General features: G+C 28.8%; 1 protein-coding gene and 1 long non-coding RNA gene across 10 annotated transcripts in view; one reads left to right on the plus strand and one right to left on the minus strand.

The window, feature by feature from the left end:
- LOC108619944 (uncharacterized) overlaps positions 1-11,204 on the minus strand; it is a 20,253-nt gene continuing 9,049 nt past the window's right edge. For all 9 annotated transcript variants that reach the window (XM_089473745.1, XM_089473750.1, XM_089473753.1 and 6 more), the window contains one exon: positions 1-10,966. In XM_089473745.1, the coding sequence (XP_089329871.1) occupies positions 9,906-10,966 (1,061 nt within the window). In that variant the 3' untranslated portion in view covers positions 1-9,905. The remainder of the gene's footprint in view (positions 10,967-11,204) is intronic.
- The window catches only part of LOC149267862 (uncharacterized), a 24,159-nt gene continuing 24,071 nt past the window's right edge, over positions 11,117-11,204 (plus strand). Inside the window, exon 1 of the long non-coding RNA XR_016270968.1 lies at positions 11,117-11,204. This exon is cut by the window's right edge and continues 238 nt beyond it. This is a non-coding gene — a long non-coding RNA (uncharacterized LOC149267862).

Genomic DNA, 11,204 nt, shown 5'->3' on the forward strand with positions numbered 1-11,204 from the left:
TTTTTTTTTTTTTTTTTTTTTTAATAGCTAAATGAACAAGCTGCAAAAACTTTGCATTTATTTACAAGAATCAAATATATATATAGATATATATACATAGACATACATAAGAGAAGAAGCAGAGAAAATGTAAACTTAAGAGATCTACAAATATTGTATTCTATTTATTTTGTATAGAATTTTTGAACAAAAGACAACAAAAATTCATTGTAAAGAGGCATTAAAAACACACAGAAGAAAAAACAAAAAAAAAAACACGAAAATGTTTAATTTTTTAAGTTAAAATTAAAAAGTAATCTAAGCTAAGCTAAATTAAGCTGTTCATGAATGAAGTCAAAGCACAAAACACATCTAATGTAATATATATATATATATATATATATATATAGAATATATATGTATATGTATATTTATGTGTGTATGTATACATATATCTATATATATATGTATGTATTTATATATTTTTTAAATAATATAAGCTCTAATTTTTAATACTTTTTATTTAAAAACAAAGCTGAAGCAAACCACCAATTTGTACTGAAGTTAAAGAACAAGAATAACAATATATATATACATATATATATATATAGAAGAATTTATGCCTATATATACACACATTTATAGATATATAGCTCTATAGAAATATCCATACAACTGCGATCATGAAAATAGTCGTGCTTCTGAGCACTTAATGTTAGATAAGAAAAACTTAGTGGTAAACGCTATATTTTAAAAACAATTTGAAACGAACGTCCATATCGATTTCAATCAATTCACTTTATAAATATTGTTGCAAGTTTAGCAACAAGTGGACTTTATGGTTTGAGAAGGCAAAAAGGAACAAAATTTGTATTTTCATGAAAACATTGGAAGATCATAAGAATACGAATAGGCGTGTAGTTGACAAAAGAAATATATTCCATTCCAGTAAGGCTTTTCGCAAAGTTAGTTACACTTATACATAAATATACAAACATATATATATAAACTGAATATTACCATCTACATGAATATATATATATTATACTGTTAAGTCTTAATATTCATTTCAAACGGTTTGAAAAACATTGAGTTGGATCCCAACAATTTTTTGGTTCAATATTTTTGTGGTCAGTCACACGACTATTTTGATAAATGCATCTTGCACATATAGATATATGTATATGAATATAGCTATATATCTATATCGAGAGAGGTGTATATCTAGGTATAGCTATAGCTATAGCTATATATTCAACTTTGTTTGTGAACAGCAATGCAGCTGCAAATTTGAATAATTTTTTAATCAACAAACACATTTAGTTGTATAAGTTTCACTTAAAATATATATTATAAAATATATTATATTAATATTATTACTTTTTTTTGAATAGTTTTTTAAGCAACAACGGGTTATTTGTGCAATCGCTTGGTGTTGGTAAAAAAAAAAAAAAAATGAAAACGAAAACGAAAATGAAACAAAAGCAAAAGAAAAGTAAGGAATACTTAACGATAAAGATCGGACATATATAAATAAATTAGATATATATCTATATATATATATCTAGTTCATATAACATTTAGCTACTTAGTTTCATCTTCCAGCCCTAGTTTGAACTTTCTGTTTTAGCTTTAATGAAGAAAAAAGAAGACATGCAAAACTTGTAATTTAAAGGCCTTAACTATATATACATACATACATACATATATATACTCACCCACACACACACTCACATCATGTACTTCCATGACACAAAATGAAATTAAGAAAATTGCAAATTCTTTTTAATTTTTTACAATTTTTCTCAAAAATTAAAAAAAAAATAAATAAATAAAGAAATATCTATATTCAAAATTCAGTTTATCGAATCGACATTGAATTAGTTTTAAATGCACATTTTTTTTTATAATCTTAACTATTATATGTATACTATATATAAAACGTACAATAAATATTGAATATTACAAAATTAAAAATAAAAATTGAATCTTTATTCTCTGATTTATGAATAAGTGGATTCTATGTCCAGCTCCAGCTTGCTTCTGTAGTCCCCTATCGACAAGGGAAGTCTTCAACTCCGGCATCGAATGAGACGTAACTCCATCGATTTTGGTCGTTGTAGAACCTATTTTCGTAACTAATCTCCGTCATTCTCAAAGTGGAATGTAGATTTGGAGCTAGACTAACTTCGGAATACGTTCATTAGGAACTTATCTAAGTACTAAGGTACTTACCATATGAAAAGCAGTTGATTTTCGGAATTTTCTCTCATTCTCTCTTGCTCTCTGTTTCTCTCTGCGTTCTCTGTCTCTGTCGACCTCACGCTCGCTCTCCTTTACTCCCTTTCTAATTTTTATTGATCATAAACTTAGTTTTTTTTGTTCAAATATTTTTCACTTTATTTATTTCGCTAGTTTTCATTATGTTTTTCTTTGTTTGTGTTTTTAGGTTCTTTTTTTTCAATTTTTTTGTTTTTTTTTTTCTTTCTTTTTTTATATCTTTACATTAATTACTGAAATACACACACAGACACGGAATTACAATAAAAACTAAATTATTTTCAGTTTTTTGTTGTTTTGTTTTTGTTTCACATGAATTAATATATATATGCATATGTATGTACACATACATATATATGTGTTTTATTATCGAGAATTGTAATATATGTATTGTATTTTCTTTAATAGTTTAGAGAAGATTTTTTTTTTAAATTTAGTTGTGATTAGTTAAACTAAATACATTTAAAAAATTCAACTATTAAAAAAAGAGTATAAAAACTGAAAAGCATTTTTTTTTTGTTTTTTATTATTGTTTTTACCAAGAATAATATTTCCCGCTTTGTAAGTTTGAGCAAGTTTCTCATTTACATAGATAAACTATAAACTATACACACAGATATATATATATATATATATATATATATATATATATATATATATATATATATATATATATATATATATATATATATATATTTAGATCGAATTAATTATTTAAAATTTTTTATTTTATTGATATGAACCACAAAAATTCGCCCGCGTCTCAGTAAAAATAAATAAAAACACAAAAAGTTTTAAAAAATATATATTTTGTTAAATTGTATTTTTAGTAATATAAAATATTTATATATACATACATATATTCTTATATATGTATATATATATTTATATATATATTTCTTTTTTTTTTTATTTGATTAAATAAAAGCAAGAAAATTACAAATTAAAATTAACCTTTAAATATACAGTTTTTTTTTACTCATAAAATGTGTTTAGAAAACAATTAGTTTACAAAAATATGTAAAAAATAAATGTAAATCAAGACATTATTAGTTATATTTCTCTTTCTTAACTTTGTTTTAAAACATAATATTTTTTATTTCGCATAGCTCGTAAATAACTGTTGATCGTTTCTCGATGTCTGCAAATACTTTTATTCCCGATCTTTGGCTCCTTTGCATTCTGAGTGTCAGACGAAGAGGTACGCTCATTCCCAAAACGCAAAAGAACCGAAGGCTCTTTCTCAGGGCGAGAGCGATTGATTGCATATGATTCATATACGAAACATGGGATATTATCCGTCTGTCTTCCGTATGTATGACCGTGTCAGAATCTATAAAAGGTAGAGTCTTCATATTTTGCATATAGATCCATGTGAACCTAATACAATTTAGATTTTTTTTTATATTTCGGATACCGCTGCCTATTCTGGGGATCTCTTAGTTGAACAACAGTTATTCCCGAGCTTAACTTAAGTGTGATTAATACGTATAACAGCAGCGCGAGTTTTTCTTTCTTTCACATGGTTTTTCTTTCTATTCCATTTTGCTATACCCTGAACCCATTGAAAATGGGAAATCAGGGTATAACGGTGTGTTTTTTTTTTTTTAAATTATTTTTTATTCAATTTGTTTTTTTTTTTTTTTTTAGTTTTACACACATCAAATATTGTTTTGTTTTTAATTTGTAGCTTATATAGAGACTAACACTAAAAACAGACACATTTCGTTTAAATTTGTTTTAATATCATATTCATATATATACCATATACATACATACATACATATATATATATACATATATATATATATATATATATATATATATATATATATATATATATATATATATATATATATATATATATATATATATATATATATATATATATATATATATAATATATATATATATATATGTTTTTTTTATGGTAATTATGTAAACATTTATATATTTTATATTTTTCATACTTTTTATGTGTTAAAAATGCTTCTAAAAATTGTTTACCATATATATATATATATACATATTATTATATATGTATATATATGATTTTTTTCTTTTTTTTTTATAATTGTTTTTATTGTACACACTACACACTTAATTGTTTTCTTTTTTTCAAAAATTTGTTTTTAGTACTTTTTTTTCTTGTTTTTTTTCTTATTTTTTTTTTCTTGTATAATACTGAAAATACGACTAGACATTCATAATATATATATAAATATGATTTTACTTTTGTTTGTTTCCTTTTACTATATATACTAATATATATATATATATATAATTCGTGGGCTTTAGGTTTTGTTCAGATTGAAATTGTTCGGCTTTTGTTTACTTTCCTTATTTGCTTTATGTTTTATTTCGTTTTTTAATATTTCTCGAAAATGCTCTTAAAAAACTTCTACTTGTTGTTCAACTTGTATTTCGAATTTCAGTTGAGGCGCTTTGTAACTATATATTTTCTTTTGCTTTGTTTTACATACATATATATATATATACTCTCTACCCATTGTAAATGGGGAAATCTGGGTATATTGGTTTTGTTTAGTGTAGAAAAATAAGTACAACAAAAATGTTTAAAAAATTTGGAAAAAGTGCAAAAAGTTCAATTCCAAACTAAATTTGAAAATTTTGTTTCGCTTTTTTACACATTTTTCGGATTTTTTTTAACAATAATTTTTTAAATATTGTTTTTATTTTTATTTATATTTTTTTTTTGTCAATTACTAATTTTATTTTGTTATGTATTATCTTATGCCATTAAAAACAGTTTGATGTATTATTATTTGTATTATTAATAATAGAAATATGCGTTTTGCTTTTTTTTACGTTTTGCTACACATTTAATTAATTATTTATATACTAAATGAATATTTTATTTTTAATGCAAATGTTTCATGATTTTTTATACCAAATCGAAGACGTCCCAAGTTGTGATTGTTTAAATTTTACATATTTTTTCCTTTTACCAACTTCTTTCTTTTAACTTGCTTTTAGGTACATTTACTTAATTCAAAGAATAAATCAAATAAAAAAAACTTTTTGTTGTTGTTTGTTTTTAGAATATAAAATATTGCGCTTCGTTTAATTGTATATATATCTGTTTTTTTTTTATTGTGGTCTGTGTATATATATATATATATATATATGTGTGTGTGTGTGTGTTTGTGTGTGTGTATTTTCCATAAGGGGGCGTCGCGACGCCTCTGTTTACTTGACTTCGGTACAAATTTTTCATCATGCTTTGCAGTTACAAAAAATACATTTTTCTGTTTCGCTCAGTGTAAACGACTCTCTCTCTCTCTTTCTCGTTCTCGCCGTGTTTGTGTGCGTGTATTTGTACATATATGTATGCATGTATTTATCTAAAAATTTCTTGTTACGCTTTTGTTTTTTTTTTTTTATTTATTATTTAACATTTATTTTTTATTGCTGCAAAATTTGGCATCCAAGCCTTTTCTTTTTTTTTTTTTTTGTTAGGTTTTTACCGAGGCTTGGTTTACACTTAAAAAATAGTTTGGTTTGTTTATGTTTCTTAAGAGAATTACAATTGTTTTCTTTCTTTTTTTTATTATATTTTTTTTATATATATATAGTTATATATATATATAATACAAAAAATTTGTTCACTTGTTGTGTGCGCAGTCGTTGAGATTTCTTCTTGTTGTTTGTTTTTGTTTAGCTTTTGTTTTTGTGTTTGTATTGGTGCTAAATATGTTCGTCGTTTTGTTATATCCATTGGCTTTGCTTAAAGTTGTTTCCATTTGTGGGCTTTACTCGGGCGGGGTTCTGTATGTGTTTGTGTGTGTTGTTCTTGTATGTGTGTACAGTGGGGCCAAATAGAGTTTGGTTTCGTATTTTATATTGTTTCTACTTGTTTTGTTTTAGTTCCATAGTATATAAAATAGATTTCATATACAAAATTAGTTTCTTTATATATATATATTCTTTTTTTTTTTTCAAATAAAAAAAATTGGTTTTGGTTTTATGATTTAAAAGGACAAAAATATGTTTAGAATTGTTGATGCCAGTGTTTAGCTCTCGCTCTCGCCTTCTCTTGCTTCGACACTCCACTCCACTATCGCTCGCTCGCTCTCTCTCTCTCTCTCTCCCTTTCGTTCACGTCCTCTCCTACTCTTTCTCTCGCTGTTTTGTGGCAGGCAGTGCTTCAATATTTGTTAATGTATTTTTCTTCATACCTTTGCAGTCAGCATTTGGGATTTCTAGACAGTTTTTAGCACATTTAGATCATATATGAAAATAGGACTGTTGTTTTGTCAGCTTTGGGATTATTGCTTTCAGATCGTTTTTAGTACACCTATATAACAATTTTAGATCATATATGGAATTTCGGCTGGTGTGCTTTCTTCTTTTTAGCACTTTTAGGATTTTTGTTAGTTTTAGTACATTTTTCGATCTTGTATGCAAATTGAGCTGTTTTATGTTCTTTTAATATTCGTTCTAGCAATTTGACTAAGATTTATATAGCATATGTATAGGGTAGATAGCACTTTATTCTATATATTCACATCGTCTGCATTTAGATCTGCAAATCTGCTGAATGAAACATATATACATATCTATATACATACATATATATGAACTAATATTCTAATATGTTAAAAACACTCCGTTAGCTTCAGCTGCAATGGCATTTGACACTTCGACGTGGCCGAAGCCTAATTTTTTTTTTTTTGGCTTTAATTTTTAAAATTTTTTTTTTTTAGTCTACATCAATTACTAAATATTTAAATTGTTGTTGCTTTCATTTCTTTCTTTTTAAACACCTTTGTACATTTCCTTTACACATAAATGTTTATCCAACTGGCAGACGTTTTGTTTTCATTCTGTTTTGCTTGCTTTCGCTTAAACAACCCGTTCTATGCATATCGAAGAAGAAACGAAGAAAAGAAAAGGCAATAAAAAAGTGCGGAAGACATAAGTGTGTGTGTGTGTGTGTGTGTATGTGTGCGCGTGTGTATGTGAGCATAAACTGGGCTTGAAAAGCTGCAAAAACAAGCCGACAAATGCGCTTTAAAATAAATTTAGTATGACATATATACATACATACATATATATATATGTGTGTGAGTGTGTATGTTCTGGCAAATGCAACAATATTAACGTTAGGCATAACAAAGAAAGGAAAAACAAACAAGCAAACAGTTGCAGTGCTGCAAAACGTTTACGAATAACGCTGCAAAAGCATAAAGCAAGAAATAATATATATGTATATACATATCGTAGAACATTTCATGTAAGTGTATGCATGTGTGTGTTGAACTATTTGGCTACATAATATTTATTGATATATATATATTTATTTGTTTAAGTTTAGATATATTTGCTTTAATTGTTTCTTTTTTTCAGGCATGTCCCTAAAAAAAAAAAAAAAAATAATTGTAAATTAAAACTTGCATCCAATTTTTGTTTGCTTTTTGTTTTTTTTTTTTTTAACAACTATTTGTTGTTATTTGTTAACATTAAATGCTTTGAATAAATTTTTGTTAGTTTCAATTTGCGCTAAAAAACTTGTTTTCAACTTTTTTTTTATTTATTATTTTTATTTTAATATATATATATTTTCGTATTTGTTATTAAATTTTACAACGTGTTTGTTGCGTACGTTGCTGGCCATGTATATATATATACATATGTTTCAATCCAGATATATATATAGTATTTTTACATGCTTCAAAGGGAAAATACAAACAAAAGCAAGGGAAATTGGCAAAAAAACAAAATATTAACTTGTTAATTCAATAAAAAAATAAAAATGTTTCATTAAATGCAAAAAATAAGTTTTGTATATATTTCTATATATATATATATATGTATTATATATGTTAAGATCATGAACGTAGCTATAAATATTATATAAGCTATATATGTTTAGAGGCGTATGTGTGTGTGTATATATGTGTATGTATGTGTGTGTTTTTGTGTACATAAAGCATGCTCTTGAGCTTAGGACTATGAAAAAAATAAGCGCTTAAATATAAATCGCTCTCTCTCCCTATATATATATATATATTATATTATATTAGACATATAAGTAGCATATATATGTGTATGCATGTATGTGTGTGTGTGTGTTTAATTAAAATTTATAACTTAATCGCTAATTAAGGAAACCACAATAATTTCAATTTAAGTTTTTAAAGCACAAAACAAAAAACTTGCTAGTTTTCATACTCTTCTTCTTCTAGTTCAAGGACAATAATACAAATCAAAAGTTGTGTGTGTGGGGGGAAGGGGGACATGTGTATGGGCATTAATTTCTTTGAAGAATTGCACAATCGCATTGGGGGATGGTGGGAGGTGGTGTATTGAATTATATCTTTTTTGTCACATGGAGTGAGAGAGAAATATGAACAAAATACTGACAAGATTTGATAAACGGTAAAAAAAAAAAAAAAACATTTAATGAGAATTCTTAGTTTTTTAAATCTTAAGTTAAATTTGGTTTCGGAAAAAATACTGAATTAAAAAAAAAAGAGAAAACATTAGGGATATGCACGCCTAGCAATAGCTGAAATGAAAATGTTTGTATATATAGATTTAAATAGAATTTCGAATGAAAGCGGAAAATTCAACTGTAAACGAGATCAAAGGCAAACCGAATATTGTAAGGCGTGCAGAAACACATATAGTAAGAGAGCGCAATACAATGTTAGACAGAGAGAGGGACACACATATAGAGAGAGAGTGAGAGAGATAGAGATAGACTAGAAGCAAATTTCAAGGCAATTTCTAAACGAACTGCACACCAAAACACAGAGAGACGGAGATAGATAGAGACAGAGCAAGACAGACAGACACGGTTCGTGTAAATTGCTTTTGTGTGTGTGTGTGTGTGAAAGAGACAGTAAGCTATATATACTCGTACATCATATAGCAGAGCAAATGCTGCTTTATCCATATTTCATTTCCTTTTTTTTTTGCTTTTTTGATTTAGTTTTAGTTTTTTTTTGTTTTTGTTTTTTTTTTTTTCCTTTTTCAATTATATAGAAACAACTACAAAATACAGTTACAAATACGTTTTACACATTGATTTAGTTTAAGATCACGTTAAGATCACGAGCGCGACAGAGATAGCAAATATATATATATATATATATATATATATATATATATATATATATATATATATATATATATATATATATATATATATATATATATATATATATATACATATATATTTATATATATATATATATATATATGTTATGTATATAGGTGTATACAGGAAGAAAAAAACATAATCTCTCTCTAAATACATATACATATCTATAGATACATATATATTCGTTAAGGATAAATGGGCAGATACATATATATACATACATACACAGATATCTATATATATATATACGTATATGTATGCAAGCACACAAACATGTAAGGTGTATGTGTATGTGTGTGTGTGTGTGTATATGTGCGTCAATATTTCGAATTTTATTGTTGCTGCTGCAGCTGCTGCTCCTCCTGCTCCACATCTTCCTTCTCTTTCTATTCCGGCTTCTGCATCTCCTCCTCTTATTGCCCTATCAGGATCAGCTGCACGACATGGCCACATCGTGAACTCGCCTCAACCACTGCCGTTCCCTTCTCCACATTCGCTCCTCCCGATTGGCTTCCACTCAATTGTATATAAAGTTGGCCGCATCGCAGAGGGCATCACTGTCATCGTCGAACTTGCCGTTCATCGCATAGCTGCTCGTGCCGCTGCCATAGACCCATTCCTTTTTGATGAAGTCGCCGTCGGTCGTCGAGGACGACGTATTGTGCAGGCCGCCCAGCGAGCTGTGATCCAGCCGAAAGTCATCGTCGTCGTCCGGATAGAGCTGCACGGGTATGCTGTCGGGTATGGAGTGCGGTTCGAACAGATTGCCATATGGCGGCAGCGAATGACTCAGGTCCACATGATGGTCGACCAAATCATTCTCGAAATTCGATATGCGAAACTTGGAACTGGGCGGCGATTGGGGCGAGTGTGGTGCGGCGGAATCCTCGAACATCACTTCCTCTTTGATGAACATATCGTTGGAATTATCGCCAGAGCCGGATGAATAGAGATTCGGTTCCACTTTGATAATGGCCGCTGTGGCCAAGGACGGTGAGGATTTCTCATCATCATCATCATCATCGAAATGATTGTGATGCTGATGGTTATGATGATGTTGCTGCTGCTGCTGTTGTTGCTGATGATGCGGCTGTTGGTGATTATGTTGTTGGTGGTTGTGATTATGATTGTGATTTAGCTGCTGCTGTTGTTGTTGTTGTTGTTGGTGTTGTTGTTGTTGTTGCTGATGATGATGATGATGATGTCCATTGGTGGCTGCGCGCAACTGCACGCTCGTCTCATCCTCGTCATTATTATCATCATCATCATCATCATCGTCCATATCCGCCAGATGACGACGTCGGTGGTGGTTTCGGTGGTTATTACGCGGCTGTTGCTGTCCAGCTACAACACGCACATTGCTGCTGCTGCTACAATTGCTCGTTGCCTGCTGCTGCTGCTGTTGCTGCTGCTGCTGTTGTTGCTGCTGTTGATGATTGCGCGTGCTGCGTATTATTGTGGAGCCGCCCAGTGCCGCAGATGAGGCTATAGACAGGGGCACCCCCGTCGCCTTGGACACCAGCACGGTGGAGGAACACGATGTGGATGAAGATGACGGCGATTGCGCCGGCGAACCAACTGAAAGCAGAACAAAAGCAGCCATTAGTCAAGCGACAAGAATGCAAATAGTAACTAGCGATAGTCATATATGCTAACTATGATCGTAAGCGTCATATACCTCAGGACCTTTATAAGCTAAATGCGATAAGTTTAGTAGGCTTTTGCTCGTATATCAAATGTTAACAAGAAAAAACTTGTACAGCTTAAACGTAATGTTTCAAAGTGGAGTTATTTGTAAATTCATTTTAAAGGCAAA

Source organism: Drosophila arizonae, chromosome X (genome assembly GCF_054131065.1).
Source record: "Drosophila arizonae isolate 15081-1271.41 chromosome X, UAZ_ARI_1.0, whole genome shotgun sequence".
Lineage (NCBI taxonomy): Eukaryota > Metazoa > Arthropoda > Insecta > Diptera > Drosophilidae > Drosophila > Drosophila arizonae.